Source organism: Poeciliopsis prolifica, unplaced genomic scaffold (assembly GCF_027474105.1).
Source record: "Poeciliopsis prolifica strain line A6 unplaced genomic scaffold, Auburn_PproV2 SCAFFOLD010, whole genome shotgun sequence".
NCBI lineage: Eukaryota > Metazoa > Chordata > Actinopteri > Cyprinodontiformes > Poeciliidae > Poeciliopsis > Poeciliopsis prolifica.
Genome location: NW_026562385.1, coordinates 8,789,736 through 8,808,513, shown reverse-complemented (window position 1 = coordinate 8,808,513; position 18,778 = coordinate 8,789,736). Strand labels below are relative to the sequence as shown.

At 42.6% G+C, this 18,778-nt stretch overlaps 1 protein-coding gene across 1 annotated transcript; it reads right to left on the bottom strand.

Moving 5' to 3' along the window:
* Positions 1-66: 66 nt before the first annotated feature.
* Positions 67-15,341, bottom strand: baiap2l2a (BAR/IMD domain containing adaptor protein 2 like 2a). Its single transcript, XM_055035417.1, has 14 exons — positions 15,136-15,341; positions 14,798-14,873; positions 12,894-12,980; positions 11,674-11,735; positions 11,506-11,577; positions 10,595-10,678; positions 10,388-10,510; positions 8,895-8,978; positions 7,508-7,577; positions 6,711-6,912; positions 6,562-6,627; positions 5,104-5,305; positions 3,078-3,118; positions 67-2,771 (listed from the first exon to the last, which is right to left on the bottom strand). Exons 1-14 carry the CDS (start codon positions 15,187-15,189, stop codon positions 2,690-2,692), a joined length of 1,305 nt encoding a protein of 434 aa, XP_054891392.1. The 5' UTR covers positions 15,190-15,341; the 3' UTR covers positions 67-2,689.
* Between the last annotated feature and the right edge of the window lie 3,437 nt (positions 15,342-18,778).

Genomic DNA, 18,778 nt, shown 5'->3' with positions numbered 1-18,778 from the left:
CGATGGCAGAAGTCAAGCTGTGAAAGACAATAAAAGAGTAAAATAAAAGAAAGTCTGGACGTCGTCTTGTCATATATTGGGTTTATTTTCTTTCGCTTTCAATCTACAGCTCAGGATTTTACACTCACTCAGTCGACACTGGGAATGATGTCGTACAGAACGTTAAAAATGATTAACATCATCCTTCGGGCAAACACGAATTTCTCCGATTCACACGAGATAAAAAATGTCCAGACTGTGATGTCTGAACAACCTGAAGCAGCCATGCAGCTGCTGATCTGAGATCAAGTTCAAAGATTTGGAAAAAAACAAAAAAACATAAAAATAAAAAAAATAAAATAGCTTCTTGGAACCTTGCATCGTTTTGTCCAATTTTTATGTTTCAAAGTCACATATAATCCCAGCAATCTAACTTCAAATTTCTCTCAACATTTTTGAAACTGCTTGGAGTGAATTAAACTAGAGCCTGGTTAACTCTGTGACCATATTAGATAAATCTCCAGCCAGAATTACACCAAACACGACTCGCTAACCCAATATTTAGCCACATACTTTTTAAAGGTGTTGTGTGTATTTCAGGCCTCGTTTGGACTCTATAAAGAGAAAACACTAAATAAATTCAAACTCGTGCCCCAAATTCACCTTCTAAGTCATTTAACTTGTTTGCCGTCCAGCCATTTTGTGGCGAAAACGTCGACTAATCGTTAAAAGCTCAGAGTCTGTGTCGACTTGATTCTGGTTTTCTGTCACCTCCTCCCGCTGTTACTCAAGAAGCACAACCAGACTTAGGCGGGTCATAGGTGACACCTTATTAGCCCTCATTTGCAAAAGACTCCCGGAAAACAAGCCGCTCAGGCGACCGGTGAAGAACCTCTAATTTGTGGATGTACATCCTCCGCTGAGGTCGAGATAAAAAGTAGCCGGAGTCTTTCCTCAGAAGAGCCAGGCCGCTGTCAAACCATTAGCCCAATTGGATTCACACCAAGGTTCAATTTAGGTTAAGTATGCCCAGTGGAGAACCCAAATAAGAACCGCGGGGATCTTAGGTCTTTTTTTTAGTAGGCCATTGCGGTGCCTGAGCAAAAAGGTCTGATCAGTAAGTTCACCACTTGCTCCGGCGCGCCGTTAAACTGGGAGCCATTGACGACTGGGGCAAAAAAAATGAGAGTTTATTTCTTAAACGGTGATGAAAACCTCCCGCCTCGCTGCATCAAACTCCCATTAGTTCGCTTCGTTAGAGAAGGAAAACAAATGCAGCAGGATTCATTGATATTCCCAGAAATCGGCAGTGAGGAAAAGGTGATACTTGGACGTGATGCGCTTGAATTTGAAATCAGTGATCATCCCAGACAGATGGCGTGGCGTTATCCTTTAATACACAGCATTATTATTCATAACGCCAGAGTTTTACACAATCTGCCTCCTTCGTTTTCCAGAACATTTAATATTTAGCGACAGAACTTTAATCTCATCAGAACATCTGGATATAAATAGAGCTGTAGAGATTGAGGAAAAAAAAAACAGAAACAAAAGAGAACTGATATAGAGCTATACAAGCTATTTACTGCTGAATACATTTGAAAATCTTGATCTGATTCCCAAAATCAGCATAAATTTAAAAAAAAAGTTTTGTCATTTTGAAACCACAAACTTCAATGTATTTTATTTCGACTTTATGGGACAGTTCATGGTCTTTGTTTCACATTGCGTTAATTGTTTCATTGTTCTGCTGAACAGGATCCAAACCCAATCAGTTGCCTTCAAAAGTTGCCCAATTAGTAGTTTGGAGAACATCGAAGAAGAATGAGAAACACGCCAGAAGGTGTGGGAAAGTTCAAAAACGAGGGGGGGATTGAACGAACACGAACGAAATTTTTTCAGAATTTTTCTGTTTTTTTTCCCCCCAGTCATTGTTATAAAATATGCTACAATAACTTACTGAAGATGGCGATAGAAAAAGCCTTTATTTCTCAAAACATTGGGGAAATTCAGGAAAACGTTATTTGCCGCTCTCATCTCTCCGATTCGTTGCCAGACAAATTTGTCAAGTTGGAGCTGGAAACGGAACATTTTGGGACAAAGAAAAAAGTAAAAATAATCCAATGTTTCTTTAGAAATTTTGTAGCAATGTCTGTGGGTTTCTATAGGGAGTTCCCAGCCATTAGCTCATGCTGTTTGAGGAAACTCTGGTTTGGACCAAAGCATATTGTTTCAGTGGCCTAGTTAAAGTCCAAACCAAGCTTTAAAAACTGATGCAGCATTTTAATTCTGTGTCGCGTCCGTCCAACAAGAGTCCCCCCACCCCCCCCAAAAATATACAAAGCATGCTCTTACATATGAAATCCAAATACATTGAAGTTTGTGCTTGTAACAATACAAAAAAAAAAAAAAAAAACACAAGAGGTATTAAAATGTTAAAAGACTAACTGCGTCACTCATTCACATGACGATAGCTGTCAAGAAAACATCCAGAAAAATGATCTGGTTAAATTAATGCAAGTTTAAAAACAGGTCACAATTATCAGAGTATGAATGTAAAGGGAAAAAAAAAACAAATATGTTTTTTTTGTTCTGTTTTTTGGTCAAAAGGCATTATGGCACACAGATGATGCTGTGGTTCAATAAAACAGCCGTCACCGATCATCCACCTGTCAAACTAACGGAAACGCCTCTTTCCCTGGCGGAGAAGTCATCTGCGGTAGAGTATCGGAGCAGATCTGTCGTTGGTCTTAGTGGGCTTCAGCTTCACCGTGGCGAACGGATTGGTGCCCCTGAGGAACCCGAGGCGGGAAGACGAGGAGCAGAAAGAAACAGAGAGAGAGATGTGAACAAAAAAAAAAAGAGAGAGTATACCTAAAAATAACTGCGTTTCAAACATCGTTTAGTGAACTGTTCTTCTGAACTGTTCCCAAACGTCTGCGGCTGAAATGGTTTCCCGTAAATGGAAGAGATCAGTCTGCCCCATCTATAGCTCTCAGATTTAATGGCTTCATGATTTACCTAGAGTGTCACGAATTGGCTTCGTTTTTAACAGCCGTTCTCCACGTTCAGAGCGAGGCTGCAGCTATTGCTCTTACCTCGGGAAGAGTTCGTGCTGCGATCTCTCTGACTGCGACTTCTGCAGGAAGAGTCGAGAGAGGAAGAGAGGTTAGCGAAGGTCAGCTGGGAGCACCAACGCAGACGGCATGCACACACTAATGGAGGACCTGCTGCAAGTCGTGCAAAAACGCAAAATATCTCCAGGTTTTTGGTCCAGTTTTTAATGCATATATTAGCACGGCTTGAAACTAGACAAAACTAACACACAAGAAACTTTACATCAAGATGTAGAAGTAAATAACTCCTGAATGTTGGTGGAAAAAAACTGTACTACTTCCACTGACTGATTATTTCTTTTCCAAGATGTTTTTCCTACATAATAAGTGTAATAATCTGCTAGTGCAACTAGCATTTTTCATCAATTTTAAGGTATTATTGATTAAAAACAAACTTATATGTCTTGATTTTAAGTCAGTCAATCAGTTCTGTTTGATTTGCAAGTGTATTAAGATATTTGTACTAAAATGAGACCAAAAACACTTTTTGTGGGGTTTTTTTGCAGTACGCAACACACACACGCACATGCTTCACTTTGTGTTCACATGACTATTTTTAAAGTATCAACAGTGGAGAAACTAACCGGCAGCATGCAGACAAGTGAATACAAAATATTCATTTTCTCATTCACGTCGTTAGCTTTAAGCTAACTTTAAGCTACCGCAGATTTGCAGCTAATTGAACTTCAAGACGGTCGTTGTAACAACAACATTGGCTCATGTAAGGACATTTAATCGGCCTATTTGTGCGGTTGAGTAGCAAACAGCATCACACAGTGGAAACCAAGCAGCAGCAACACGTCTGCAAACCGCTGGGCTCACGTCGTTAGCAGCTGGAGCTTCCGCCCTGCGTCCACCAGAACGACGGCTGAGGAGTCATCGAGAACAGCAATCTGCCACAGCGCCCCTGGTGGACAGACGGGTGAAATACAGCTACCGTTCATGTCAGGAGCCCCATCCCGGCCACCGTAGCGGTGGGGTTCACGGCTCTTTTGAGGCAGGATATCAAACTCGTTTTCATTTCTGGCCACATTCAAAACTACAAATGTCCTCAAAAGCAAAATGCTTTAATAAAACTACAAATTATATTAGTAATTGGAATAAAAGATAAGGTGAGTTTTGGATGAATAATTTTTTTGTTTCTGTCCCACTGAGAGTGCTGCTTATAAGGGTCATGATGGAATAACAATATCCTGTAAAAGTACTTAACTTTCCCCCTGTGCCTGTTTTCTTTCTCACCCAATGGAGTTGCAAAAGGGGATCTTGTGTGTGCAATAATAAAAACTGACGATGATTTGTTTTTGGACAAAGTTCGCGAAAGGTTGTTTGTGTCATTCGTACGTGTAGAATCAATAGCTCTTCTGTGAAATTAGCGACTTTTTGTGATTTTAATTTCATTTCTTATTTAACAGAAACACCTCATCTGCAAAATTGTGTTTTTCTTGACATCGGCAGGATATCGACAAACCTTTGTGCATATTTGTTATGGAAACGCAGCTGCTGCTGTTCCTGCTTAGAGTTTATGAATGTAAGACAACTTATAAAAGTATAAAAACAAAAACAAAAAAATTAGTTTTCATAACTCTTTTTTTCCCCGTCATTTTCTTGAAAGAACAGCTTCAAAATTTAAATTTTCAAATTCATCCGACACATCCACCATGGTCCAGAGTTGCATCATTTCAGTTTCTATAAGCGTGCTGCCTCACCAGCAAGACAGAAACGAACATGGTGGATCTGAATTTCATCATCTAGAATCCAAACTCGCTCTGCATGAATTTTGTTAGTAGATGTTCTATGGCAAAAAAATAAATAATAATAATAATAATAATAATAATAATAATAATAATAAAAACACAAAAACAACCCCATTCCCGGCTGGTTAATGACATTTCAGATCTCAATCGTGGTAAAAGTTTCAAAGTTAGTCATCATCGAAGCGCTCGCCTCAGCCGTTTCTGGCTGACTCCTAATGGCTTTCTGAGTAAGACGACATTTCCGTCAGACTCACGGGTGAGGATTGCGTGGGTGGAGGAGGCGGAGGAGGCGGGGCTCCACTCCTGCTGCTGATGCTGTTGCTGCTATGGATGCTGCTGCTGGGTTTTGGCAGGTCGAACACGCTGCTCATGGCGCTGCTGGTCCTGCTGCTGCTCCCTCCTCCTGGTTGGTCCAGCAGGTCGCTCATGCTGCTGCTGCTTCGGAGAGAGTGGTTCCTGGGTGAAGGCGAGAGAAATGTCAACTCAGAAGACGTGCAATCTTCCCCGTTTGACTCTTAGAAATCTTAAACATAAAAATCATTGTATTGGGACAGAGGGCTTTAAGCCTGGGCTACGGACAGAGGAAACAACCGTTCTCAAACAAAGTCGAATTTGTCACAAATTTAGTTTTGTGTGTACTTTTTCTGCTTGCTAAAAAGACCAAGCACCTTCTTGTGGGTTCTCCCACAGCTATGGGTCACCCATATATGGTAAGTAGTTCATTTCATCCATCCAGACGCAAGTTTGAAACTGACCCTGTTTTAAAATGATTAGCCCCAAAAATAAGAAGAACAGCCTTGGAGCAAATGAACATGATCTGTACTTTTTATTATTATTATTATAACCTCAGGCCTTTCATTTAGTCACTTTATCCAGTTGTGCTTATTTATGAAGTTTATATGGAGTGATGAAGCAATTATAGTTTTCCTGAGTGATTTTATTTCTGCCAGCTTCGTTCTTCTTCACAAAAAAACAAACAAAAACAAAACAAACAAAAAAAAAAAAAAAAAAAACACTTTCCCACGAGTATTTAGTGGATTTTAGCCAGCCTGGATGTTTTCTCAGAAAGAAAAAGTAACCTGCAATAAGACAAAATTCCTTCAGCTCTTGTGACTTTTATCTTTTTTAACTTCTCCGCAGCATAAAAGACGCATTATTGTATGAATTAAAAAAGATTTAACACTGACACTGAATCAAAAGTTGCTAATTGTGAGAGATGAAAGCACATTTGCAAAACTTAAACTTTAGTTTTCCCTACAGCAAACTTTTTTACATGTATAATTTTCAATTATATTGTGTTTCACATATACATATAACCACAGCAGAGTCAACACATCTGGAAAGGCTTTCTACAAGGTTTATGGGAACGCTTTTAGAAGAGCATTTGTGAGGTCAGACACTAATGTTGGACAGGAAGACCTTGTTCACGGTATCTGCGCCGACTCATCCCAACGGTGTTCTATGAGGTCACAGTTTTCCTCACACCGAACTCATCCTTCATCATCTTCTTTGCTGACCTTTATTTTGTAGATTGGCATGCAGCCATTTTGAAGCAATATCCTCTTCCTGACGGGGATGGGGCATGAAATTGTCCAAAACGTCTTTGCGTGGCAGCGTAAGCCTCAAAAATCTACGCTTCACTCAATGTATTTTTTTTTACAGTTCTATGCTTATGATCATTTTAATGGGGGAAAGATTTTTAGGTTATTTACCAGGAGCTGGGCGACTTCGGAGGATCGTCAAGTTCTTCCACATAGGAGGCTGGAAACCATCCCTGACTGAGAACGACAGGGAGCAAAGATGACAACCAGGAGTGTAGATTTGTAAGTGTCAATCTCACAAGTGGGTGACAACCCCTCACCCTGAGCCGTTCTCGGCGGATCCGTAAAGCCAGCCGTTCCTGGGCTGCCGGGTCTTCACTGTGATGATCTGCCCCTTGGAGAAGGGCAGCAGGGTGGGGTTGGAGCCAGAGGGCTGGTGGGCCGCCTTGGCCCTCATGGGCACGCCTCCTCCTCCGCCGCCGCCGCCTCTGGAGCGATAAACACTTCCCACCGGGGACGGCGCTGCGAAACACACGCAGAGCAGTTACAGCTGGAGCACAAATCTGTCCGATAAAGAGCCGAAATTATGCACTGGGAGACGTGAACGGGACCGAGCTTCGTTTTTAATTCCTTTTCAAATTTGCATGATAAAGTTCTAATTCATTGTTATTCCTAATTACACGCATTGGGACTCTGAGCTGACTACTAAATCTGCATGCTAATTTCCTTTTGTTTCAGCAGCGGGAGATGCAGATCAGTTGATTGTGCTCCACAGGGTGCCGTTTTTCCTCCTGAACAGAGGAAGGGTGTTTAACATTGTCGAGATCGCTTTTAGTCGGTTGTTGATTTGCCATCACTGGGCCAAATGTATTTATTTGTGTTTTTAACTTTAGAAAAGAGAGTTAAGTGATTAGACAAACGAGGATGCGGGATGAAAAAGACAGAAATAATTATGAGCTCTCAGATAAGCTGATTTCCACCAACAGTGCCGCGGACTGCAGTTAATTACCAGAAGGCTAAATAAAGCTCAACTCTTGAAGAGGTCCACCTATTGGAAAGTCTCTCCTGGTGTGTAGAAATGCATGGTGATGTTTTCTCCTCCATAAAATCCACTCACCCCTGGACGGTATCTTGCCCAGAGTCATCTCCTCTCGGATCTGTCTGATGTCCTCCGCCCTCAACCCGCCCTGCAAACACGTATTCATCCATAAGTCCAGTGATGTGTTTGTCAATTTAACGGCACCATGGCTGTTTCCATATTCAAGAAAAACATCTTGGTAATAGATATATATATATATTTTTTACATCATAACCACAGTTATAAATGTATCAGGGTTTTTATGCGTGCAGATTGGAAGGAAAGTGACAAATCCCTGCATCGACCTCTGGTTGTAATTCCAGCTGGAGGTCTTTCTGTGTGCGTCTCTACAAGTTGTCAGGTTCCTGGTCGTTCTTCTCGGTCGCTTTGCCCAATTCTAGATTTGCACCACTCACTGTGGGAGTAGCTCAGTTCCTTTAGCTGTCATCTGTTCTTTCTGCTCGTCCCTTATCTCACATGTGGACGTTTGTTTCCTCTCGGCTTGGATGCCAAGCACCTGGAAGGAAATGTTCACCTTCTTTTTCCTTTTGTAATTCTGGAGAGTCACGCTGCGACTCATGACTGTGACAACAAGGTGTTGTTTTTAGGTCTCAAAAAAATATAAAAAATTCAAAATAAAATAAATGTAGTTTATCGGCAAACGGTTAGATCGCTATGTTCTTTTGAAATGTTTCAAAAGATTAAATAAAATCTTGAGAAAGAATCTAGTTTTGTTTTTGTTTTTTTTCTTCCAAGTGATTTTCCAAGATTTGAAACTTGTAATGTGGATAAATCGGTGGGAGTCTTGAGTCAAGACGGAGCATTTAATCCGTGAATGTTTGATTCGCAGATTCAAATATTCCTTGTTATGATAGTACAAAGACAGGGAATAACAAGATTTTTGTTTACCCACTTGAACATACCTGCTGTGTTCAATGTCTTACAGGCTTCATTTCTAATACATCAGTCAAAAATAAATCAGCAGAATCCATATTAATTCCCTGTCGGTGCAAAGGGATCAGTGGATCCTTTTCACCTTTCAGTCGAGGGTTTAATCTCAGGTTGTTCGTTCAAACACTAATCGCAGCTGTCGGGCCTTCAGACTGAGGCGCTGTGCATCTTAAGATTCGGATTTACACATTTATACGCCATAATTCTGCTCTGGTTCTCTGTCTGCAGGCTGAATCCTCTGTAATCCAGTCTAATTGAATTACAGATCCTCCACTAGAGGACGCTCCTGCAGCTGAAACCGAAAAATTGGAATTGTTCTCCCTTTCCCAGAGAAGGATGCAATGCAGATTCCCTTCCCTGCAGATGGGTTTTCCTGCACCGCGGCTTCGTTCAGCCTGGGCAGCAGCTCTGCATGAACGATTCACGGACTCGGCGGTTTGTTTTCTCAGCGAGTCGTCGGCGCCCTTGAACTCACGGTGTTGTCCACGGCAGCAGGTCGCCTGGTGGCGTTGACCTCCTCCGTCCAGACGTCGGCTTTCTGCAGGAGAGGCCCCGACGTCTGTCACATAAAACAGAAAGGTGTGAGCAGTGCAGCGCTTCTCCTCCATCAGGCCAAATAGAACAGCTCTCCTGATAAAACGCCTTAAAAAAAAATTCAACTTTAACTGCAGCAGCATAATTTCAGTATAAAAGTGAAATGTTGAATTTGGGAACATTTGTTCAGGTGGATATAAGCTTCAGAAAACGACAGGATAGACCCTTTTTCAGGCCTCGTTCTCAAATGAATGTTATGTAATGGCTGTCATGGTAACTTTCAGACTTTGCCTTTAACCCTCCGTTAGAAAAACAAACATTTGTTGTTTTTTTTTCCTGTCAGATTGAAAGTAGATTCGCTTTGCCACAACAGGGAAACAAAAAGCCATTGATTACTAACTAGAGCTTTCCAACTCTAATTATTAAAAAAAATAATAAAAAAATCAAAGCACTAATGATAACACAACATAGATCTAGGAATGCAGTGCAGCTCCTCGTTGCCTGAATTGAGAAAAGCAGCAGCTTTTAACAGTTATGGAGTAGCTTATGATCATGTCATTGATTTTTTGCCACAGCCAATTAAATGAGTCAGGTAGTGGCTGTGGAGACTCAGAGTGTGTTTAGTACTTGTCAATATTGATGCTGTAGAGGACGCTGGCAATTAGCAACCGCTGAGATAAGAGCAGTGAGTAATATTTTGCCAACGCCTGAGCGTCGGCCACATCCGTGATAAGAAGAGGAGACGTCACATTGCTCTCAACACGCCACTGACATCTGGTTGTCTTTACTCTGTAGGATATCACAGCATCCTACGCATTCACTCATACTTTGAAAGATAACTATTGATTATGATGGAAAAAAAAACAAAAAACCGCCCAATAGATGAAGAAGTGGCAAAAACACAGGCTTACTGTTTCACGTGTTTACGTGTCTGGAACGGGTTTGTGCTTTGCACCGTGCGGCCACACGAGGGCAGCACTCACTGCGATCAACTGTTTCAACGCAGTGTTTTTCCCCAACGCTTCGTGTCGATCGCACAGAGAGAAATAACTTCAGCTCTCAAGTCTGACAGTTTAAACCACCAGAGCACAGGAATGACTGGAAAACAATCAGTCACTGTGAGTGTAAATATATTATTCCACCTGTTTCAGTGGAACTTGTGTCTTCAGAAGAGCGAGAGGCTCATTCCTCAGGAGTTCCCAGTGAATGTAGAACATAAAAGTACTGCGGGGTCATAAAAACGGGTCCAGAGGTCAAACACGCAGCCTGTTATGATGCAGTTGCTCTTTCTGTGGAAACTGTGACGCTGCTCTGGGAGCGTCACCTATTCCTGGTTATCAGAAAAGCCAGACGCAGGGACCGCTGGAGCCGAACATCGTCTCCTCCTGTTTCAAACTGCAGGAGTCGCCGACCAGCTGCTAAGTCTCCTCGCACCTTGCTCATGAGGAGGCCCACGGACTGCACGAGGCCGCAGTGTTTCTCAGCCAGGAAGCGGTACCGCCTCTCCTCCTCCTCCAGCGCCTCCTGGTGGCTCTCCCTCAGAAAATGCAGGTACTCCTGAGGACGGACGGTGCAGATATGCATCAAACCCGGCGGCAAACACATCAGGAAGCGTTTTGCTCCACTTGTGAAGAAGCAGACCTGGCCGGTTCCTCCTCTCCGCTGCCTCTGCTGAGCCGCCGCCGCCTGCCTGTGGACTTCCCTCTCGTACGTCGCCCTGCTGTGCTGTGGGACAGTTCGGATCAGAATTTCTCCTAATCACGAAATCAACCCTAGGCACGGTTCTGATCCAAAGTGTACACAAGCTCGATATCGCCACAATCTCATCTCATTGTTTGACTTGTAACTATTGATTTGAACCTTTTAAGAATAACAGCCTCACTGCGTTTAAAGAAAGAAATCGCTTGTGAATCTACATGCTAATTCTGTCTGAATATTTAATAACTGCAACAGAACAGGGTCAATTTAAGAGAAAAACAAATGGGAAAATAAAGCCATAATATTTCAAGAATAAAGTTGCTACATCACCAGACAGTTGAAATACTTTGATTTTATTCTGTTAACATTATGGCTTTATTCTTGAATGAGCTTATTCTGGTGATACCACCACTTATTCTCAAAAATATTGTGACTTTATTCTTGTAATGTACAATTGTGTCCTTGTAATTTTATTTATTTTCTTCTTTTCTTAGCACTGTCAAAAACAATCGTCACTGCGAGCGACAATTTTTACGGAATATATTGTTATTTACGGATAAAATCTGTATTCGTGTTTACTGAATTTTACCGTATTTATTGCGTTTACCCACAACAAGTTATTGTTATTGTTCACCCATAAAAAGTTTTACCGCCTTTACGGTAAAACTTTGGCAACCGCAGCTGTCGGTATTTTACGGTAAATTAGAGACTTTTTTTACAGTGTAACACATTCCAGAAAATGTCCAGAAATAAAGTCTAACGACCGTAAATGTGAGCAGTTTCTTGACTGTCATTTTGCCATTTTGCATCTTTGTTGCGGCGACGTTTACTCGTCACATCGACTCTTGACTCACTGAGATGTAGTCGACGTCCAGCTGGACGCTGCTCTCCATCACCTGCAGGACTTCCAAACTGAAGTTGCGGAACTGGAAGAAGATGAACACGGTTTGCGTTGCTATCAACAAACAAACAAACAAACAAAAAAAAAAACTGGCAATCTGATCAACGTTGACGTCACTTACCACTCCCTCCAGCTCCAATGTGAGCCTCCGCTGGTTGTCGGCGATCTGGATCAGCACGTCTCCTTGAAAATAAGAGGACAGTTTTTTATGAGCGGATTCACTCACTGATCATTAACTTGTGGCGTTAAAATACATATGACACCTGTGGCACGGCTACATAATCTAATTCAAGGCGGTAAATAATTTATTACAGACTAATAAATCTGTAAAATGTTTCTTTTTTATGCGAGGCTGTTGTTCATTCTCCGGTCAGCTAAGCTGAAATCAAAGTTCTCCTCTCGTCGGTCCCTCTTCCTTCTCTGGAGGTTTGGGTCACGACTGAAGCTTTTGCTCAGAAAGCTCCACGCAGTTTGGTTGAACAGACGCATTTGCCTGGTCCAATTCAAAGAGTCAGAGGAAACACCCCGGTGTGGGAAACCTTAACTGGACCACGCAGCGCGCTAACCTCAAAACGACAGGACGGATTTCGAGGTGTCCAGCAACAGCGTCCGACCTCAGAGAAGCTCTTCTTGACGAATGAGCAAAAACTCCTACAAGTGCACTTCCAAGACCATGAAAAAACCTCCCAGCTTGAATCTGCTCCCAAGATGAAGATTGTTCCGACATTATATTCACTGCTGTGGATTAAGAACAGGAAGTCACTTTTCACTTGCATCTTTTCACCACAGAATGGTAAGAAAGACAAAAAAGAGCCTCTCTAAAGCAAAGACTATCAGCTTGGGGGCACCGAGTCTCCATAACAACTATTTATTTCAAGGCCCCTGCACATATTTCTAGGAGTTGTGCTGATATGGGTGGTATAATGTGGTCACTGTTGGCTAGTTTCACTTTTTGTTGGGCTCAAACGCCAACAGAACTGTTGTTCTTAGCATTTTTGTAATGACAGCAGAGAGACCAGACACCTGACAAGACTTCACACTGATAAAGGAACATTGCTCTGTTGGTTCAGAGTAACTGGAAGAAAACTCACACCAGGCCTGGTTTGCTTAGCTTTGAGCTGGAAGCCAGAATGACTGAAGCTCTGACTGCTAAACAACGTGAAATACCTTCTTCACGCACATCAAGAGAAATCCGCAGCACTGCACATTCGCCGCCGTGTTTGCACGGGGAGCAATAAAACACGGCCCGAGGTTGAACTTTGATCCCCCCTGACGCTGCGTTTAATGAGTGACCCGGATAACAAACCCAACGCGTCCCGGCGAAGCCGCGCGGCGACGTACCCAGGGAGCGGGACGACGCGGAGTAGAAAGCTTTCTCTCCGATCTTTGAGAGGGCCGTGAAGTAAGCCTCGCTGGTGACGACAAGGTCTGAAACAGAGAAGTAAAAAGCAGCTTTCAGAGACACGTCTGTCGTACACAGACACTTTATCAACAGAGTCTTGCAATAAGTACATTCATGTCTGCTTAAAGTTTATCACTTTTTCTTTCCACATTTGTGACACAAACACACGCGTTTCAGTTGTGTGACGGACGCAAAACTGGAGGTTGTTAGGAAAGAAAACATTTTTTCTTAATGAATCAGCTGAAAAGTGTGGCGTGCATTTATTTCCATCCCGAAGTCCCACAAGCATGTAATTTAATGTCGGTATGAATCGAGCTGTTGCACGAAAGCATCGCAGGTTTCTTGGAAAACATCAATTTTCCAAATTCCAAATTTTCCAAGCAGGAGGAAGACCAGGAAACAATTCATACAAGGTGGAAGGCTGTGAAAAGGTTTATATGGTATACGAAAAAAAGGTTCTAAGCATCTTACAGAGAACTGTCGCATCCATCATCTGAAACAAGAGAGCTTTTTATTCAGGGGACACTATTTAGTTGTGCACTCCATAAATCATGCCTTTACAAAAGACTAGCAGGAGTAAAATTATTGTTGAAAGAAAAATGTGAGAATTATTTTTTTTAAGTAAGTATGGTGTTCGAATACTTCTTTCTTGTGTAAATGTTGAAGAAAGAACATACGTCGCCACAGAATGTGATGTAATAGATATGCCGGGCCAATCGGTGGCGCTGTAACACCACCAGAGAATCAGATCCACATACACACACACAAAAAGAATAAGAAAAAAAAACAGAGTGGAGCCATTTTTGTGATTTGTGAAAGTTAGAGATGGAGTTATGACATCATCAATTAAAAAAAAAAGGAGATATGGCTTGCATGGAAACATGAAACCGCCAATTTGAAATTCATCCACTATGAAACCAGGTTTCAGAAATGAACGTTTCTGGTTTCTTAAGACATGGAATTTGTGCGGATCCTGAACCACAAAACATAACTTTTGCAGGGGGCGGAAACCTAAAAACTTCACTCCATAACCTGAGTACACAGCGGTGAAACACGGCGGTGGCGTCGTCATGCTGTTCCTCAGTGGGAACAAGGAAGTTGGGTTTGCGTTGACTGGACGATCTAAATACAGGGAAATCCTGAGACGAGAAAGGAGTCGAGGCTGGAGTCACCCAATCATAACTGCGACTCCGTAGTTTTTACAACAATCGCAGAATAACTGACAAAATCTGAGACCAATAAAAACGGCTATGATTATTATTATTATGACTCACAGTGGAGAGCTCAATCAACTGAGTAAACAAGCCGTCGGCGTAGGGTTACGGCTCAGCGGCGCTGCAGGTGGCACATAGGATGTTAATCTATATTTAATGTGTGCCGGTGGGGCCGTTACTGAACGCCTCACCAGTTAAAAGATGGTGGCGCTTACCATCTCTTAACTGGTCAGAGCTCTATGTCTTTATGGCTGCGGCTCATTTTTATTGATGGCAAATGAAACTAGAGGCGTTTTCCTTCTAGGTGAAAAAAACTCCTACAATGTAAGTAGTTCCTTCGAAATAACTCACCTCTAAGAGAGAGAGCTGGTGAAAGTCTTCCGTCTTATAATTTTTCTCTCTTGCTTTATTTTTTTCTTTTACTTCCTTCCTTTGCTCTTTCCTGCCTGTTTTGCTTCCTTTCCCACCTTCTTCCCTTCTTTCTTCGTTTGACCGTTTACCATGTGGGTCTTGCAAACTTTCTTTTCTGCCTTTAAATCTTGATTCGTTTCTTTTTCTTTCTCTCAATTATTTATCCCTCCTCTATGACTACTTGTGTCCTTCCCTTCCTTCCTGTGTTCCTTCCTTACCTTTGAAGGCATGGGCGTAGCTGTTTCCCAGTGAAACCAGTTTCTGTAGACTGGGGTTGAACTCGTCAGTCAGATTCTGATAGAAAAGCACAGGCAGGTATTCACTGAAGGTTTAGTTTGAATTTTGAAAGACAGCAAGCGAGAAAAAAAGAGAAACTTCGAGAGAGTCTGGATCCACCCAGAGTGGGATCAGTACCAGAACATGTTCTATTCAATCGGTGAGGATGTACACACATTTTCTCTGACAACCAAAAGACTCAAATTGTTCTTGGGATGAAGATTAGTGGAAGTGATTCCTTCCTTCTCGCCCACTAGTTCTGAAGACTTTTTTCACTCACCCGGTAAATCCCCAAGGTGGAGCGGTGCAGCTGGTCGCCATTAATTCCCGACATGTTCACATCTAGAACGGCGCGGCAGTCAGTAGGGAAAAAAAAGAAGAAGAAAGAAAACAAAATCCCGGGGAACACCAGTCAGGCCTGTGGAGCCGGATCGAACCTGACGAGGAGCAGAGGCGAGAAGGCGGCCCGGTGTGATGGAAACCAACACCAGCCCTGTCTGAGAAAGACAGGAGTAAATAATTAAACATGGCTAAACCATAAAACACACTGGCCTGGCCCATGTTCTGTGTGTGTGTGTGTGTGTGTGTGTGTGTGTGTGTGTGTGTGTGTGTGTGTGTGTGTGTGTGTGTGTGTGTGCGTGCGTGTGTGTGTGTGAGTGCATGAGTCCAAGACTCACTGTATGTTTTATTCATTTTATATCAGAGGTCCGTTTCCATCGAGTCATAAAAAAATCTAGGGTTCTTTTGCATTTACTGTTCCGATCGTCAATAAATAATCATATTTATCACATTATTTTAAGCTGACTAACAACGATCCCATAAAGCATATCTGTCGTTCCTTGTTTTTGTCAGTTTTTTAGTTCCATAAGTTCATAAAAGCGACCCAAACATCGCTGTCCTCCAGTGACGACACTGAAATGTACTTTTTACAACTCTGAGAGAAAGAGTCAGATTGGATAAAGACAGTCAAAGTGTTCGTGAGTCTTCCACAGCTTGGTGAGTTGGACTTTGACTGGACCATTCTAACGCATGAAAGTCACTGGCGTGAGTTTTGGGAGGCGGGCACTGGAGAGGAAAAACGGGGCAGCGCAGTAGTGAGATTTATTGGAGGGACATCTTGAACATCATGTGTGGGCCTTTTAACCCAGAAAGGTTACTTTGGGGCACACACTACACACAAAAAAATCATTTCAGAAGGGCCCTTTTTCTGTCTAGACAGAAAATCTCAAGAGCTCTAGCACCACCTAGTGTCCATCTATGCACATCACTGATGATGCTGGTTGTATCGTTGAATTTTCTGCCCAGAAGATGTTTTTTTTTCTGTATTCAGCTTGAACTACCTCTTTGAAATTCCCACAGCTTCATACTGCCTCCACCGTGATTTATTAAAGGCTCTTGTTTGTTCGGTTTTGGCCTCCTTTATCCAGAGCGACTTCCTCCACGTGTTTGCTGACTTCCTCTCATGGCTGGTGGAGGCTCTGAGCAGGTTGTGGGTTTTCTTTCAACAGTGGAGTCAAAATGTGTTCAGTGTCGTCGAATCATCAGCACACAGTGAACAGCAGGCTCTGGATTTTAGCGAGTGGCGTCAGAGTAATGGGGAGCAAAAAAGAAGTAGAAACAGAAGTACAATTTTTTAAAAATGCAATTAAAAGAAGATGCAGGTTTCCTTCTTCCGTTCAACTTATTTATTTATTTTTTTGCCCGCATTCGTGAACTCCCTGTGAACTCACTGCAGTCAAGGCAATGATGCAAGACTGAATCACTCTTTCTTTCTTTCTTTCTTCCTTTCTTTCTTTCTTTCTTTCTTTCTTTCTTTCTTTCTTTCTTTCTTTCTTTCTTTCTTTCTTTCTTTTTCTTTCTTTCTTTCTTTCTTTCTTTCTTTCTTTCTTTCTTTCTTTCTTTCTTTCTTTCTTTCTTTTTCTTTCTTTCTTTCTTTCTTTCTTTCTTTCTTGACGCCTGTAGAAAACAGGGTGCAAACCCCGTGCAGTGTTTTATCTGATTAGTGTGTGTGTGTGTGTGTGTGTGTGTGTGTGGGGGGGAGGGGGGGGTGTTGGGGGGGGTCCAAACAGGAAATGAAGCAGCAGCGTGAAGACGGGAGAGGAGACGCAGCGCACAGCAGATGGCGCAATAAACCAACAGGAGACAGAAACATGAAACAGGCTCAGCTCGTCTCTTTGTTCTGGAGTTTCTCTCTGTGGTCTGAATTTTACGTGGTAAAAAAGAGAAATCGGCGCTGTTTTGACATCTGCTGTCCCCTTTTATTAGAGCCTTTTCTCTGTTGCTCTTCCTTCACAGCAGATAAACGTCAACCAGTCGCCTGTCTGCGCTGATCTTAACTCCGTCCAGACTGGAGAGCAGTGCGGATTCTCCCAGCCGTCGAGTTTATGTGTTGCATATGAATGAAGGCGGTTTAAAGACCCTGACTGTTTCCCATCAGACTGTTTAATGTCTTTCTTTCTTTCTTTCTTCCCTCCTTCCCTCCATCCTCTCTGCAGGTCACAACCTCTCTCTCTCTCTCTCTCTCTCTCTCTCTCTCTCTCTCTCTCTCTCTCTCTCTCTCTCTCTCTCTCTCTCTCTCTCTCTCTCTCTCTCTCTCTCTCTCTCTATCTCTCTCTCTCTCTCTCTATCTCTATCTCTCTCTCTCTCTTTCTCTCTCTATCTATCTATCTATCTATCTATCTCTATCTCTCTCTCGCTCTCTCTTTTTCTCTGTCTCTCTCTTTTTCTCTCCCTCTCTCTCTCACTCTCTCTTTTTCTCTGTCTCTCTTTTTCTCTCCCTCCCTCTCTCTCTCTCTCTCTCTATTTCCCTCCCTCTCTCTTTCTCTCTCTCTCTTTTCTTCTCTGTCTCTCTCTTTTTCTCTCTCTCTCTCTCTTTCTCTCTCTCCATCCCTGCAGTCTTGGGTGTTGAATCTCCTCCTGCTGCACCCATTTGAAATTCCAGCTTTCAGCTTGATGAACAGCCTCATCCTAAATCCTCCTCTCTTCTTAGATCTAAAGCTCGATTTGAAACAAATTCCTGCACCTCTTCTTTATCATCATCATCATCATCATCATCATCATCATCATCATCATCATCATCATCATCGTCGTCGTCGCTTCATCACGCTCACGCACGCGCGCGCACACACGCGCCGCGGGAGCCAGGAGAGCGTGGTGAAATTAAAACTTCCTCGTGACTTTTTTTTTTTATCGGTCTCTGGCTGTCTGGAGCCGCTTCACACTCTCACTCATGCCGGTTGTGAATCTTCGCACGTCGTATAAAAAGCAGGATTTAATGAGTTGGAAATGCAAACGGCAACGATCAGGCCCCCAAAATCACGATCCGAGGTTTTGCGCCTCCTCTCGCAAAAGCAGACAAAAGCACAAACTTGATTTTCTTTTTTCTGTTTTGTTGATGTTTTTGTGACAGAGTGAAACAAAGTTGCGCATCATTGGGAAGTGGAAGGATGGAGGATGTGACAAACGATCCCCACGGCGCCACCTCTAATTGTGCGCATTCACATTTCTTCTCTGGACTTTGACTAGACCATTTTAACTCATACATATGCCTGGCCCAGATCCTTGAGTTGTACCTCCGCCTGTATGTTCAGAGCCATCCATCGTCTAGCTGCAAGTTGATCCTTTCAGGATGGAGAAGGGAGGCATGATGCTGCCACTGCATGTTTCACTGGGGGCGGTGCAGGACAGGGAGTGTGTCTGAGGGCTTCTTAGCAGGCTGCAAAACTTTCTCTTGGTCCAATCTGACCACATGTTTGCTTTTTCCCCTACTTTGCTTAAGGTTGGCTGTAACCACGACCCGTAAATGGTGAGGAAAAACCAACTAAACCACAACCATCTGCAACTGGGAAACAGTCAGGTTATGATTTCAAAGTAAAAGCCCAAATGATAAGCAAAAAATGCTACTTCAGAAATTGGTTCAAATT